The sequence below is a fragment of the Rhinolophus ferrumequinum genome, chromosome 15, assembly GCF_004115265.2.
Source record: "Rhinolophus ferrumequinum isolate MPI-CBG mRhiFer1 chromosome 15, mRhiFer1_v1.p, whole genome shotgun sequence".
Taxonomy (NCBI): domain Eukaryota; kingdom Metazoa; phylum Chordata; class Mammalia; order Chiroptera; family Rhinolophidae; genus Rhinolophus; species Rhinolophus ferrumequinum.
The window spans coordinates 18,822,082-18,839,034 of NC_046298.1; the positions used below are offsets into that span (position 1 = coordinate 18,822,082).

Below are 16,953 nucleotides of genomic sequence, written 5' to 3' on the forward strand. Positions count from 1 at the left end.
TGTGGGCATATGTATTTTTTTTCGTAAGTAAAGAAAAATGTGTGAGGCTGTATGGGCTTGGCCGCAGATCACTGGGACCCTGAATCAAGAGAAAGAAGGACAATCGTGATTGACGAATCTGTCACGTACTGAAATGAAGATGCTTGTGCCTACCTAATCTCTCCTTCCTCTTTCCTGTGGTCGGAGGGGAGCTGTCCTTCCTTGTATGGTCTCCGTCCATGCTGTGGAGCCCACCCCTTCCTGCCTTCTCAGGAATCCTTCCCGATTTTCTTCCTACCTCTCTGACTGTTTTGTCTTCTTTGCAAGCTCACCTTCATCTGTTTATTAACTGTGAGAGTTTCCTGCTATTCCATCCTCTTCTGTGATCACATCCCCTTCTGTGAGGCTCTTTATGCATAACGACCACATGCAGGTGACACACAGATTTGAAACTCCCGCCTAGACCTTTCCTCCGAGCTCCGGACCCACATGCTGTCTGTCTCCTTGTGGATATTTCAGAAACACCTCAAAATCAGCATGTTCAAATCTGAACTCATTACCTCTTCCCTAGACATGGTCCTCTTCCAGTGTTTCATATTTCAGTGTATAGATCCTACGTTTGTCCAGTTAAGTTAGAAACCCAGGATTCGTCTTTGCTACCTCCACCCTTCTTGCCAACCTCCTTTGCTGATCTATTTTCAGGCTTTCTTGGTTTTTACTTTTGCAAGTCTGCCTACTTCTTTCATCCCCATCTCTACTGCCCTGGTCCTTTACTGTGGCCTCCTATCTGCTGTGCCTGTATCTACCTTTACTTTTGTCTAGTCTGTTTTCCACATTGTCCACAAAGCAGACCTTGTTATACCTTGATTAAAAACCTGTAAGTACTGTGGTGTTGCTCTTAGGATTGAGAAAAATTCTTCAACACAGTGGACTCACAAGCCATTACAGTGTTTGGCCACCATGTAGATCTCCTCCCCCATTTGGATCACATTCCTTTCCAGGCCCGCTCATCTCTGTTCAGTTTCCTGAAAGCATCCAGCTGACTGTGCCACAGGACCTTTGCACATGGCATTTCCTCTGCCTGGAATGACCTTCATCCCCTCGCCATCCCAAGCTGCCTGCTGTCTGCCTGAAACGTCAGGTCCCAGTTGAGGAGTCATTTCCTCAGGGAGCTTTCCCTGACGCCATGACCAGGCCAAGTGTCCAGCTACTCATGGGACCGTAGATCCCTGGCATGAAATCTGTTTCACAGTTGCAACTTTGTGCTCAGAAAATTCTTCTTGAATGAATGAACAAGAAAGAAAGGGGGGGGGGAAGGAAAAGTTCACAAATTGCCTTTGTGAAATGAAGCTATCTGCTCTGGAGTTGTTAATGCAACCCCCAGCAGACCAAAACTTTTGAGATGATTAAGCAGCAGCACACAGAAGAGGCTTCAAGGCCAAGGTAGACCCTTCCTTACACCCTGTGTTCTGGGAGGACCCTGCCAAGGTGTGCGTGCTGGGAGCTGAGGGGAGGACGGGTGAAGCAGAGTCAACACTGGTACCCCAACAAGCACTCCAGTGTTTACAACCTCATGCTGGTTGGGTAGAAAAGACTTTCTCTTGTTCGGCTCTAGGTGAGGTTGGAAGCTAAAGAGACATCTTAACAGTAAATCCTGGAAGCCTCTGGCTTCCTTTACTGCAAAGGGAACGTGAAAGAGCGTTCTCTTTAAACCTGTGGTAGACTCCAGCCTGTGTGTGTCTGAGTTATGGGGAACCGGGGAATGGAAAAGAGACTGTTTACTCACTGCCCTTCTGGAATTTCCTCTGGTTCCGTTCCTCTGTACACCAGTGTTTCACAGTTATGTGTAGAATGAACACTGATCTGTTAATGAATGCCCTGCTTATTTTCACTTTCTTTTGATGGACCTATGGGATTGTGGGCAGAGGGAGGCAGGAAGAAGGAGGTTTGTTGAGCAGCTCTGTTAAGGCCAAATCAATCACATCTTCTTTGGGCTTCCGAGACTCTTGACTCAAGAGTACTTGGTCTCCCTTAAAAGTATCCTATTTTTCTGTCTTATTTTTCTCAAGTTTCCAGGTAAATCTTTACATTTGTATTTTGAATTAGGAAGAAAAAAGTGTTTTTTTCCTTTTAAAAGGTATAAGTGTGTACATGCACTTACCTTTTGGTGGTGTGGGAGCCAGAGGGACAGCGATGACAAAAGGTTCTAAAGTGGAAAGTTCTTTTATAGACTCCTGTGAAACTGTCCAGGCAGGAGTTCTGGATTTCATAACTTCATTGCATTATAGTGGCACAGTTCTGCAGTTATGGTTTACAAAGTTTTTTTCTTTTATTGGAATAAGGAAGACAACGTCTATTTATCCATATTAGTACCATAACACAAAACACATAAAAAAGTCCATGTCAAGAAAGGGAGAAAGTAACTCTTAGAAAAATATTAGTCATCCCTGTTGCATGGAACAGCTCTTCCCAATAGGAAATTATTAACCTGAAGCCACTTGCAAATCTGAGGCTTTGAAGTAAGGAAAAATAAGAGTAGGAGTTATTCCCTAAGCGTCTTGACTGGTATGTTTTCTACCTTTTGGTATTTCAAATTGTATATATAATGTTGAATTCTAGTAAGTTTTTTAGTTAGTTGACAGTGTTTGTGTCTCGGATGTGCTGGCTTGAAAAAATATATATTACAGAAAATGTCAAGCATACAAAAAAGTGGAAAAAATAATCCATGGATCCCTATGTGCCTGCCCCCCAGTTCCCCAGCCACGTGAGGAATGGCCGTTCCTGTTTCATCTAACTGGATTATTTTTACGTAAATCCCAGGCACATTTCATCTACAAATACTTCCGTGTGTATCTTTAAAAAGATAAGGTCTCTTAAAAAAAAATTCCGCAATGCCAGTTTCATACCTAAAAAACTTAATGGTAATTATTTTAATATCATCAAATAGTCAGTTTTTACATTTCCCCCAGTTATCTTGCAGTTTCTTTTTTCACCACTGGTTTGTTTACATCAGGATCTAAACAAGATTGATGTGTCTCCGGACGCTCTCTTAACCAATAGCTTCTCCTTCCTCTTCTTATACCTTGAAATTCGTTGTTAGAGAAACTGGACAGTGTGTCCTGTCGTTGCCCACATTTTGGGTTTTGCTGAATCGTGGCTTAACATGTTCCTCTGTCCTTCTGTGTTTCCTTTAAACTCATAAGTCGATATAGAGGCTTGATCTGACCTGGGTTCTTTTCTTTTCCTTTTTGATGCGGTGGCGTGTGCTTCCCTCAGAAGGCACCTAATGTCCGCTTGTCTGTCTAGGTATGCTGGCTTTTGAAGGGATTTCCTGGCACGGTCCTTGAGAATTTCTAAAATCGTTTCTTCTATATTCTAATATCCAGCCCTACTGCTGTCTATTGATCTCTGTAAAGCAGCGTTGCAAGGTATTGGTAACCAGTGGGTACTTAGAACAGAATGAAGGGCACAGAACCAAAGAAGTGTGTCTGCTGATTGCTGAAATTAGCATGAGCTCAGGACTTTGGCCTTCTTGGTAAAACTAAAGTCTCTTGCCAGCGGAATATTTTCATTATATATGTTCCATTTGGTTGTAATTGAATCTGACTTCCTCCAGCCATGCTGTAAGTTGGCGCGTTTTTCAGCCCCTGCCTATGATTTTGCCCAAAGCTTTGATTCCAAGAGACTGGTGGGTCTGTGGGGCTTGGCTGATGTGCTCGGTGGGGTGGGGGCCGTCACGCACTTTCCTAACATGTGTCACGGAGGAAGCCAAGGTACAGTCTCCCTCAGGCACCGTGTTCCTGGAAGGCACTGCCATTGCCTGGCCCAAGCTACCCTGTGCGGCAGCCTGGGATAGTGCAGTGACCTCCTACCTGGTCTTGTCTCCTTCGGCCCTTGCTCCTCCTGCAGCTGGAATGATTGTGTTGCATTGGGAGTCATGTCCCTTCCTTGCTCAGACCTTCTAATGGCCCCTGATCTCATGCAGAGTAAATGCCAGAGACCTTGCTGGGGCTCTGGGGCCTTCCCTGAGGGCTCTGGTTACTGATTCCTCTCATCTCCTCCTCCTCCCTTCCTCATCCCTTCCAGCTACACTGGCCTCCCTGCCATTCCTCACACTTGCTGGCATGCTCCCACCTGGGGCCTCCTTCTCTCGCTGCCTGGAGTGTTCTTCCTGAGACCTACACGGCTCCCCTGCCTCATCCTTCTTTAAGTCTGCTCACTTATCATCTTCCAGTGAGACTTTCTCAACACCCCAAACCCTCCTCCCACCTCTAGCACTCTCCATCCCCTTGCTCGTTTCTAGTTCTCCCTCCCTGTCTCCCTCGCACCTGCCCTCCCTCCTGCATTTGCCATCTTCTAACAGGTTCTGCAGTTTGCTTTATAAAACCATTGCTTATTGTTTGTTTCTCCCAACGAGAATATAAACACCCAGGAGTACAGATTTTTGTCTATTTTGTTCCTATTGAATCTCTGTGACTAGAGTAGTAGGTGCCCAACACACATACGTGCTAGGGCAGGGCCGGTCAAAGGTGGGAGGAGCTGGTGAGCTTCCTGTGCTGTATCTGATTCTAGGAATGGACATCGTACTACACCCAGTTTTTCCCACCAGTTTCTTGAGTTTTGAGAAGTGCCTCAAAAGGCAGTAGGAAGACCAGCTTAAAGAGAAAGGCCCTTTGTAGAGTTGTCAGCGTGGCTGTAGTGAAACCTGAGGGCCCCAGAGGCGAGGTGGCTAATGCTGCTATTTATAGCTCAGATTCCAGTATATGTTTTCCAGCCACACTACTCCTTTCAGCCTCCCCTGTATGCTCAAGTCTGTCACTCAATTAGCTAATGGCTTCTTTAGTCCCATTATGCATTGTAGGGCTCCCCTGGCTCAGCTTTTTCTTTTTTTTAAAGAGAATAATGGGGTGTTCTGTTCTCAGAGGTTTAATTTTTTAATAGCCTTGCCAATTAAAAAAAAAAAACCCTTTCCAACTTTTTAAATGAAATTTTCAAACATACAAAAGAATGGAAAGAGTAACATGATGAACACCCAGATTGTCCCCACTTAGATCCAACCCTTGTGCCCCATTTGCCGTGTTTAACTGTTGTATGTGAGCCTGGGAGTGTGTGCACTTTTTCCATGAACCATCTGAAGGTACACTGAAGATATCATGACACGTGAGTCCTAAACACTTCAGCCTGTTCTCCTATAAAACCATTTGAGACTAAGTGCAGATATCATCCTCGTCTTCTCTTGCGTCTCCTAAGAATAAGAACATATATATAGAAAGCCATCGTGCCATTACTGAACCTAAGAAAAGTAACAGTAATTTCAGACATTGTTAAATACACAGTCTGGATGCAGATTTCTGCAATTGTCCCAAGAATATTTTTTTCAAACCAAGGTTTAGTTGGAATTCTCACTTAATGTTTGGGTTATATTTCTTTAAATCTAGAAGAATCTCCTTCCTGCACCCCCGTTTGTTTGTTTATTTGTTTGTTTTTCCCCAAAGAAACATATTTAATAACACTGACTTTCTGAAGAGTCCAGGACAGTTACTGATTAGATGCACCATAGTCTGGATTTTTCTGATTGTTTCCTCATAGAATCATTGAATTTGTTTCTTCTATCCCCTAATTTCATGTAAACTGGGAAGGCGGTTTAAATGCTTGGTTGGAGTTAGACAATTCTTTTGGCAAGAAGACTTGAAAAGTGACGTTGTGGACTTTGTAGTGCAGCTCATCAGGAGGCATGTGGGTGCCAGGTGTCTCGCTCGTAGCCACACTCAGTGTGACGCTCGGATATGATAGTGATGGCAGAGATCTCTCCAACTCTCTCTTTTTTAGTGAATAGGACAGTGGATGGTTATGGTCTCAAAAGTTTAAAGAAGACAGATCTCCCCCCTCCCTGGCTCTTTCTGAAGGTCAAGTGTGTCTCAAAGAGTTGCCAGGTAACGTGTAAGCCTACAAGTGTATATAATGGTTTGTCCTTGTGATGGTTATATGGCTTTCCTTGGAAGATTTTGTGGAATTTGTTGCCGCAGCCTGAAGAAGCTCAGAAAGGTCAAAAGAAGAGTGACTACAATGAACAAGGTAGACCCAGAGAAATTAGGACTCTTCAGCCTAAAACAGGAAAGTCCACGGGGAGATACTAAAACTGACAGCTTCTTAGTTGCTTCCTAGGTACCGTTTAATTCTTACAAGTGTCCTCTGAAAAGTGTGATATTACCACTCCCCGTTTTACAGGGAGACCATTGGTCACATTAATTGGAGTGCTGCTGCACAGCTACTAGGTAGCTGGCCTGAGATTTGAACCCCCTCTATCTGTCTGGCACCTGCCCTCAACCTCCGTGCTATGCTAGGGACGTAGGCCCTGTATCTCAGCATAATAGAGTAGGGAGACACCCTTAACTTTTTTTTTTTTAAGCAATAGTAGGCATTATCTATTATCCTGAGACATTATCTCAGGGTTTCAGTGGGCAAGGATTTGGGGGCGGCTTAGCTGGGCAATCTGGCCTGGGATCGCTTATGAGGTTGCAGCTGATATGTTGGCTGGGCTGCAATCCTCTGAAGGCTAGATGGGGGCTGGCGGCTTCACTTCCTAGGTGGCTCATTTGCATGGCTGGCAAGTGGTCCTAGTGGTCGTAGGACCGCATTTCTTTCCCTCACTCCTAGTCTTTTGAAGGAACTTATTTTCAGATTACAAGTGTTATTTTATAGAAATATTTGGAACTCACAAGCCTCTCAGTGAAACTGACTGAAAATACCAATGGACTCAAAAGGATTTGGAGAGATCCATTGCAGGGAAGAGAGGTTAAGGGAAGGTAGAGATGCTTAGGAGAACTTGAAAACATAAAGGGCAACTGGTTTCTACGTTAGTATAATAGGTCCTTGAATTGATCTAGACTTTTTTTTTTCCCCCCTAAGTGAAAGGACTGTGTCTGTTTCTTGGATTTGGGGCAGGCTTTTTAGTGGGGTGCGGTTGTTTCTAGGAAGTGCTCATGGAGATGCTTATTTATATATACCCTGTCCTGTTCTAGCAAACCAGTGAGATAGCTTATAATACATTAGTAACTAAGAGATAAAGTGAAGTGGTGGCTTGGTGGGTGGTGGGAGTATGTGGCACTTTCCTGGTCTGGCTTTGTAAGATGTGGGGAGGCGTGGAAGGACGGCACACCCTTTGAAAATCCTCATAAACACTGCTCTCTCTTGGTAATTGTTGAACGGCCCTGACCTGGAGGTTACAGCTCCTGAGCGGTAACTGGATGGAAACTATTCCCTGTGGTCAAGCTTGGTGGTGGGGGTTGGGTTGTGTTTGTAGTAGTTGCCAGCCCACCTAGGGCTTGGGGCTTCTGCCTCGTGCCAGTTTGTTCTGTCTGTCTGCTGTGGTTTCCCAATTCTTCTTGTTTGCCCATAGGGCTGACTTTACCTAGTGTTGTGTGGGCTCGATGACTCTGAGTTGCCTTCTCGCCTCAGTCATAAAGCCAGGTGTTGACTGGTCTCTCCTTACAGGACTAACCCAGGCCCATGTGACTATGGTATTGATTTGCTTGTATTGAACGTTATTTGTTTAAACATTGTTTTCCTTATTTCAATATGAAGTATCTTCAGGAATGAAATTTTTTTTTTTAGGAAAATACTTTTTAACATAAATAAGAAAAGCATAAGCCTCTACAATCCTTCTAGAGATGACTCTTGATGACATTTCCTCAGGATCTCCTGATCTATTTCACTTTTTTTTGCCCCCATTCTTTATATTGATAACTGCTTGTGACTACTTTCTTTCTGTGTATGCCATCAGTATCTCTACTCTTCTGTTATGGTTTTGCGAGTAGAAGCAAACAAATAAATAAGTAATACAGAAACTATGTAGCTAACCTAAGAATCTAAAATGTTTACGAAGAAAGAGTGTAGCCTTTCCCACCAGCTTCATACAACAATGGTGACAATTAGACATTCCTTCCCATTCTTTTTCCCATGCCACGAGACATACTTGAAGATGCAGGAAAATGTTGCGAGGCAAGCCAGGGTTAAATGAAGTGAGAGCTTATAAATAACAGAATCTTAACTCGGGGTGCATTTTCTTTCTTCCATCCTTGTTGTCTTTTGTGTCCAACAGTGGAGAACATGCAGCTGACCCTGAACCTGCAGACAGAGAACAAAGGCGGTGTTGTCTCGGGTGGTGAGCTGACAATTTTCCTGGACGGGCCGACTGTTGATCTGGGAAGCGTGCCTAATGGCAGTGCTGTGACAGATGGTGAGTGCCGCCCTGCTCCCCAGGGGTGGGGCGGGAGGTAGGAAGAGGTGCCCAGAGCTTGGTTCTCTACCAGGTACCTAGGTTTGGGTACAGCTCAGCCAGCCCTGGTTCAGAAGCACTGGTTCTTCTTAGCGCTCATAGCTTGATCAAAATCATGAAATGAGTTTTCAAGGACAGCTTTCTGATAAAGGACCAAAATAAATGTCAAGTCTTTGTAAGTATGTTGTTTGGTTTGAGAGCAGAGAAAAACATTTTTTCATCCCACATGGACTGTGGAAAAATAAAATGTCTTTATTAAATATTACTTGGGCCCATTTTTCTTCTTCCCAAGACAGTTAACCTTCCTGGGGAGTTTGAGGGTGTCTTTTATGAGAGGGTATTGGTTGGGAAAGGGGACTCGCTGTCTTGTTTAGAGATTCGCACTAGCAAACTACAGACAGAAGCAGGGAATTTAGAGAGTGTCTCCCACTCTGCCCTGAATGTGTTTCTTTTGATCTTCTGGTCTGAAATTAGTCACCTTTGGATCGAGCAGGAAATTATTTCATGAAGTCTGAGGTTGGAGATGGGTTGGGTTTTCCATAATTTTTCTCGTTAAATGTGATGTTAACTATGGTACTTTCCAGGCCCCAAATAGACTTTCTGTAGCTTCAAGGGGGTGAAATTTGAATTCTAATTCAAGGGCAGTTGGGTGAAACCTCAGTGATGGTTGGGCCTTAACTGGAGACTCCTCCCTCAGTTGGACTGAATGGTGCCTGGGTATTTTGGGTACATGGAGAAAAACAGGCATCGTTCACTCATTCAGCACATATATCTATAATTGAGCACCTGGTATGTACTAGATCTTGGACCAGGTGGTAGCCAGGTGGCAGGGGCAAAATTCACATGGTCTGTGTTTCCAGGAGCCTATACTTCACTTGGTGGGGGCAGGGGATGCTAGACATCAAACGAGTAAATGCATAAATAATTATACAAGTATAATTGTGGCAAACAGTGTGGAGGAAAGGTAGTGGGTGCTACGTGCTTCTTGTACTTTAGGGGGATCTCATCTAAAGTGGGAGGCCTGGGAAAGTTTCTCTGAGGAAGCTGAGACCTTCTGAAGAGTTGAGACAGGCCAATGTGGGGGTGTGGGGTAAAGGGCTGGCTGCATAAGAGGTGGAGGGGTCTCGTGTGCAGAGGCTCTGAGGTGGGAGTGAGCTTGGCTTGTGCTGGGAATAGAGGCAGCCAGGATGGCTGGGTAGTGGGGGCAGCAAGAAGGAGAGTGGTGGAAGGGTAGGCCACAGAGGCAGGTCGGCTCAGATCACACAGCCGTGAAGGAAGGCCCTGCGAAGGATTTTGAAGCCCATCCAAAGAAGCAGAAAGCTGTTGAAAGGTTTTTAGCAGAAGAGTATCATGATTTGATTTCAGTTGAATGTGATTTGGCTTTTTAAAAGCTCTCTGGTTGTGATATGGAGAAATGCCCCAATTTCTTGCCCCCACTTTGCATGGGGAGTGTCTGTTCTTTGTCTCATGTGGTGTGGCTGAAGTTCATTTAATGTGTAAGGCAACGTGCTTCTAAGGGCCTTAGATCTTCTAGAAGGTCTTGGAAAAGGTCTGTTTCCCTCTGATCGATCTCACCCTCAGTCCCCATTCCTTCTCATGCTGGTGTCTGCATCTTGTTAGATGCTCTATATCCCGTAGTGGTGGGTAACTAACATATGCGTGGTAAGCTTGTTCCACATCTCCAACAAGGGCTGAGCTTCTCAACATTTCTGTCTTTTCTTGTGATGGATCACCTTTCTAGGATCACAGCCACCTTTGAGAGAATCCAGTGGGACAGCTGTCGCTCCAGAGAACCGGCACCAGCCCCCTAGCACAAACTGCTTTGGCGGGAGATCCCGGTAAGACCCTCTTGTTGGTGAGGAGGAGCCGGGGAGATGCTTAGAGTTCTGGAAAACACACTGGGAAGTGGCGAGGAGCAATTTATGTTAGAAACTGGTAGAAATTTCCAGCGAGCTTATACGTGACTGTAAAAGAGGCCCAGAAAGGAGTAGAAAACTCAGGATTCTTGGAAGGGTCGGGGGTGGCGTGTCAAAGTTGGTTGTTTGGGTAAGAGGAATTGTTGAACAGAACTTGACTGCTTTTTTATACATCAGGTGCAGCAGCCAGTTATTCTTCCAGGATACACAGAGAAATGTTTAGAGCAATGGTTCTTTGTGTAAAGTTTTCTGTCGGTGCATTCCTATTTTGGGGGGTGATCCATGGTTCCCTTTGGAGTATGGGTTAAGACCTCCCGTACTTAGAGTCTGAGTTATATTATACTTGTCATACATATCACGAATGACTTAATTTTATTTATTGACATTCCCATTTTATACCTGTATTAATGTGCAAACTCATTTTCACGGCAACTGAATTCCCAGGCAGGAGAATAGTTTCAAGTGTATCAGAGAGATGGGAAGGGGTTTGGGACCCTGTTTTTATTGTTTATTACAATGTATAAAATACCCAGGCGTTTTAAGGGAAAGAATCATATGAATGTAGTTTGTAAATCTTTATTATGTGTGGAGAGTAGGTGAGTAACTGCTAAAAATCTTCCCAAACAAATCCCAGGGAGTGGGGAATAATGCTCTGAGAAACAGAGTATGATGTCAGCCAATATCCACAGCCTCTGGAGAGATCCCTCTGAGGACGGCCATCAGCCTCTCCAGATTTGGTTGTTTTGAGGGTTTGTGAGGTTTCAGTGCCTGGCAGGTATCAGGAGCAAGAGAGGGTTGGGTGTTTGGATCTTTTCTCTGCAGCACAGAAGCAGAGGTGCCATTTTTCTGTCCTCTTTTCTCCAAGCCTCTGCAGAGGTGTTGCCTCACACGCTAGAGATCAGTTGCCCATTTTTGTGACTCGCTAGATGACTTACAAGTTGGGATAAGGAGTCAAGTCTCACAGTGTCAGGACCAATAATGTAACTGGAAAATCCGTGTCCACAAAGAAATGATGGGCACAGATTGCTGGAGAAAACAGAATCTTCAGTGGCGAGTAGCTGGCGAAGAGGAACCCTCAGCATTCCTCTCTCTGAGAACGAGGCCTTCTCAGTGTTGGCGCTAGTAACGGCCACGTGGGCCTTTTAGCCGACTTGGAAAGTTCGTGCCAGACACAACTGATACCACTTATTTTGGGGCTGGAAGGTAGAATCCAGCTCTTAAGAAGTTTGAACTAAAGTTCTTGGCCTATTTATTGCTCTCTGAAGTTCTCTAGTTGATAGACTTTGAAATTCATACACTGTATCCCAATAGCCCATCTTTGTTGTTTGTGTTGAGGACTGTTGGCTGTTAAAACAGCTGCTAGACTTCATGCCATAACACATGATAGGCATTTAATGTTCGGTAATTATTGTTGGGCAGAGTGCTTTCCAACTATTTTATTTTTTTATTTTTATTTATTAAAAATATTTTTTTTAAATTGGGGAATATTGGGGAGCAGTGTGTTTTTCCAGGACCCATCAGCTCCAAGTCATTGTCCTTCAATCTAGTTGCGGAGGGCGCAGCTCACTGGCCCATGTGGAAATCGAACTGGCATCCCCGTTAAGAGCTCACGCTCTAACCATCTGAGCCACTTGGCCACCCCCTTCCAGCTATTTTAAGTGTAGGAGTCCTGCTCCGTCTGCCTCGCTACTGTAGCATTTCCCACACGTGGCCTCTGAGTTTTCACAGCCCTGGCCATCTAAGAATTTCATCTATGTTCAGGTGAAACCTGCTGCCACTCAGCAGCAAACACTTGTGAAAGTGTCACCCAAAGAACCTCCGTCCCCTGTTTCTGCTGCCTTGGACGAGGTCAGTGTTGAAGTGTGCACACGCAGGTTATCACAGGGCAGTCAGTGGGAAGAGAGTGTGGGCGTTGCAATCAGATGCAATCAGGTGGAACCCTGCCTGTCATTGACTTGCTGTGTGATACTGGACAAGTCACGGAACCTCTTTGGGGCCTGCGTTTTCTCAGGTGCGAGATGGGGACGTTACCTTTTCTCACAGGGTCATTGTAGAACTTTGCTGAGATGAGGTGTCTCAGTGTGAGGGCCTTGCACCCTGGGAGTGCTCAGTGAAAGTGGCAGGGGGTTTCTTTTGCACCCCCCCCCCACACACACACACCTGGGAAGTGCAGCATTACTGAAACATCACGTCAAAGACTGTAGTTAAGAGGGTGATGAATCAAACTCTCAGGATTCAAGGACAATCCTCTGCTGTCCTTGTTTCCTGGGGCAGAGAGAATGATGGGCTTCTGTCTGCTGCCTTCCAGACTAAATATTTAGCTTTCGCTGTTTGAAGGGGAGGTTTTTCTTGGACTTGGGTGCTATTCACCATGATCAAAGGTGCTCTGATGTGCCTGTGAAGGTGAAGATTGCAATGTCAAAATAGCCTTTTCCTCTCCTTGCCCCTGCCTTATTAGCCATAGAACTGGAATCAGGCAAGGGTTTTATCTCAGGGGTTTATCTACCCAAATTCATCTAGCAAAGGCACCTGTGGCTTGCTGAGCTCTATCTTTCAGTGAAAGAAAGAGAGAGAATTCCCACTCTTTAAGAATAATGGAGTGAAACACCTTTAGTTATTTTACCATCTGTTCTGCCACATGGATTTGCCACCAACAACTCATGTGACATAAATTTTTTGTAGACAGATTATATTAGTACATAGTGGGTCTGGTTGATTCAGGAAAGTTAATATCACAAATAGTCCTACAATTAACAACTGTCCCATAGTAAACATGGGGTGAAAGATAGTTACATCAATGTGGTAGAATCTTAGAAGCATAATGTTGAAAAAGAGAAGCAGGTTGCAGAAAAAAAATGTACAGTATGATATAATTTATATAAAGTTAAAAAATGTAAAACTAGACCATATATGTTTTTTATGGTTACCGTCATAGGTAGTAAAACTATAAAAACTGAAAGAGAATAATTAACCCTGAATTCATGCGAGTGGTTGTCATTGTAGGGATGGAGATGGGTATAATGAGGAAAAGACACACAGAAACTTCTAGGTACTGGGAATGTTAATTCTTAGCCTACGTCTTAGGTCCCCGAGTGTTTGTCTTATTGTTCTTCTTTAAACTGAATATATGTTTAATGTCTTCTTTTGTTTACATGGTATATATATTTCGCAATAAAAAATAAACAAGTGTCATCTACCCACCTCAGAAAACTGAACTGCGGTGGAGAAATTGTTTGCTATCGAGGCAGACAGATTTCAGAATTTAGGATTTCCCCAGGCTCAGTAAGGACCGCTTATTTCTGTTCTGCCCAGGCTGTCTGTAGAGCAGCGGAGCTGATGATTCTAAGCCGATGCTCCCCGTTGGCCTTGTACTCTTGTCACTTAGAAATCTCAGGCCTGAGGATTCAGTTTGAGAGGTGGAGGGGGAATGGGTTCCAGATGAAAGCCGGTCACTACCAGATAATGTGTCAGAACAGAACTAATCTTGGCGACCGGAGAGGGTGGTCTAACACCATTTGGTGTTTGATTGGAGAGGGGATGATTATGTGGCATACCCAGGATTCTGTCTGTCGCTATCTCATCCTGCCCTGTGTCCTCAGCCCGTGTTCCTTATTCCAGTGTAATAGTGGAGAGTGCCCGGTGTTAGGGAGCCCCTGGCTAGTTGTGCTAGTTGGCATAGGGAGTACCTACCACACCCTTTAATAATCCCCCAGTGCTTATTTTATTTTGCTGGAATGAGGGCTGGCTTTGGGAACTGTGCCTAAGTCAATCCAGGTTTTGAAGATCTAATGTGTGCCTGGTATTGTGCACACACTGCACAGAGCTTGCCAGAAGCGCTTTCCACAGCGAGTTCACAGTCTTTGAGATATACAAGATGTATATGAAACAGGCAAATGAAACTGAGAACTGGGGGAAGCTCAGAGAGAGAAGAAATCAGTGTGTAGAGAGCAAAGGCCTGAGGAGAGAGTGGGCAGGAGTTTGCAGAGAGGACTGTCCATTGTTCGTTGTTCAGTACAATACCTTAGTGTCTAATTAGTTCAGGGAGCTAACTAGTGAACTAGAGAAGCTAACAGTAGGGTCCATAAGGGGGGAAAAGAACCCAGCAGAGCGGATCCACGCTGCTACTGGTAGCTCTCTTCCGAGTTACTGTTAGGTTAGAAATGGTTGTGAAATTCCACACTGAAGAGTGGAAAGCCAGGATGTCTCAACCCCTCTTTGGTTTGCTGATTCTTCGTCACCTGTGATTTTTTTCACCCCCTCTCCAGCTATTATATGAAATCAGGGAGTGAAGGTGAAATCAACTAACGGATGAAACCTGTAGGACTGTCTGCTAGCGATGCTGGTCCTCCAAGCACAGCCTTAAGATTTCTTCTGACTTGAATAACTAGCTCCTCAGTCTAGAATCCCTGTCGATTTTCCAAAGTCAGACTGGGAAAAGGTACAAAAAGATGGAAGAACATGTTGAATTTGCTTTCAAGTTCATAAAGTTTTTCATTAATAGGTCTTAAAACTATGAAACAGATCTTTGGGGAAAAGCTGTAGAGAGGGGCTTAAACAATTCTTCCGAATGCATTTAAGTTATTTTGTGTAGGAATATATGTGAGTATGCATGAATGTGTGTGCACGTGTGTTTGGTATGAAGGGCTAGAGACCTTGAATTTGCCTACATCCATCACCACCTGGTTTAGCATTGGCCAGTGTTGGTCAGATCTGTTTTTGTTTTGTTTTGTTTTATTTTATTAAATTTTATTGGGGAATATTGGGGGATATTGTGTTTCTCCAGGGCCCATCAGCTCCAAGTCATTGTCCTTCAATCTAGTTCTGGAGGGCGCAGCTCAGCTCCAAGTCCAGTTGCCGTTTTCAATCTTTAGTTTCAAGGGGCGCAGCCCACCATCCCATGTAGGAATTGAACCGGCAACCTTGTTGTTGAGAGCTCGTGCTCTAACCGACTGAGCCATCTGGCCGTCCAGGTCAGATCTGTTTTTTAACAAGTTCCTCAGTGTGATTCTTTTACATGCAGAAGTTTCAGACCTCTTAAGAGAGAGTTTGCATCCACCTCCTTTTGTTTTTGTCTTGCTTGGACGAAAACATATCATATTTATTGACTCCCCTGCCTTGGCATTAACGACTTCTGAAGATTTAAAAGAGGTGTAATCTCAGGGACGTACAAAGCCCCAAGGTCTCTGGTGAGCTCTAAATAGCTCATCAGCTGTGTCTGCAGACAGCCTAGCCCAGAAAGGAAAGAAAAATAAACTCAACCAGGCGTGATTCTGCTGGGAACACTGCTGAGAGTCCTGGGAGGGCCAAGGGGTACTGGGAAGCAAAGCTAATGAGGGAAGAGGGACGGGAACTGAGCCTTGGGCGCTGGGCTGTTCTATCAGTCATTGTTGGCCACCAGCGACTCCTTCAGTTGAGATGACTAAAAGCTACTTGATTTGGAACTGTAGTTATTTGGAGATGTTGCCCTGTCAGCATGGAACTAAATTAAGCACCTTTACAGTTTCCATTCAGGCTTCCACTCAACAGCTTTTACTAAAAATCTGGCTATCGCCTCCTTACGATTGCTGGGGAAGAGGAAGGAGTGAGAAAAGGAATAAGTGTAATTTATTTATGCCCTGAGTGATCACTGAGTGCAGTCCCTGCCCACAAGGAACTGATAGCACTCTCTTTCAAGCAGCTGGCTTATATGGAATGGGGTGGAGGCTGGACAAGAGCCCCACTGGGTTCTCAAAGCCAGACACTGACAAGTAATCATGGGGATTAATTACACGTTCGTTTATACACTAATGTATTCATGTTTCACTAATTAAAATGGCTTTTTATACATTATTATACATTTGTTTATTCAGGTCTATTTATTTCATGGGTATTTACTGGTCATTTCTTCTCTATGAGCCTAGAGAGGTGTGATGTGTGCCACAAAGCTGGTTAGGAACTTCTTATGAACTACGAGAAAGTAGGGTAGATAACTGCTGTTGAAGGCAATATTCGTACCGTAAACATGAATGCCAGTACCATAAACACGGTGGTGGTGAGAACACCTGCAGGAGGAAGATAGTGGAGAGTTGACCTAAGGCACAGGCCTGAGCTGTGCTTTGTAGGAGTTTGCAGACCAGTGAAGTGGGGGTGGGGTAAGTCACTCCAGGCAGAGGGTAAGCATGGGTAAAAGCAGGGCAGAAGTTGGCCTATTCAAGGAAATGTTAGTCATTTCGTAACGTTAATGCAGGAGGCATTCAGGATGATGGCTGGAGCAAACTATGGTTCACAAGCCAAAGCCAGGCTGCCACTGGGGATGTTTTGTTTTCTTTCTTTAAGAGCAGTGTTAGGTTCACCGCAAAATTGAGCAGGAGGCACAGAGATTTCCTGTATACCCCTGTTCTCCCCACCCCAGGCCTCACCTGCTATCACCGTCCTGCAGGAGAGCAGCATATTTGTTACAACTGATGAACCTACATTGACACATTGTCTCCCAATGTCCATTGTTTACATTAGGGTTCACTCTTGGTGGTGTACATTTTATGGGTTTTGACTAATTTATAATGACATTTATCACCATTAGAGTGTCGTACAGAGTAGTTTCACTGCCCTGAAAATCCTCTGTGCTCTGCCTATTTATCGTCTCTTCCTCCTTGCCTCCTGGCAACCACTGATCCTTTTAAAGTCTCCATAGTTTTGTGCCTTTTCTAGGATGTCATATAATTGGAATCATGAAGTATATAACTCAGATTGGCTTCTTTCACTTAATAATATGCATTTAAATTTCCTCCATGTCTTTTCATG

At 44.4% G+C, this 16,953-nt stretch overlaps 1 protein-coding gene across 3 annotated transcripts in view; it reads left to right on the forward strand.

Annotated features, from left to right (window-relative positions):
• Window positions 1-16,953, forward strand: part of WWP2 (WW domain containing E3 ubiquitin protein ligase 2) — a 122,703-nt gene that overhangs the window by 43,319 nt on the left and 62,431 nt on the right. For all 3 annotated transcript variants that reach the window (XM_033128075.1, XM_033128076.1, XM_033128077.1), the window contains exons 5-6: window positions 8,081-8,218; window positions 9,999-10,095. In XM_033128075.1, coding sequence (XP_032983966.1) covers window positions 8,081-8,218; window positions 9,999-10,095 — 235 coding nt within the window. The remainder of the gene's footprint in view (window positions 1-8,080; window positions 8,219-9,998; window positions 10,096-16,953) is intronic.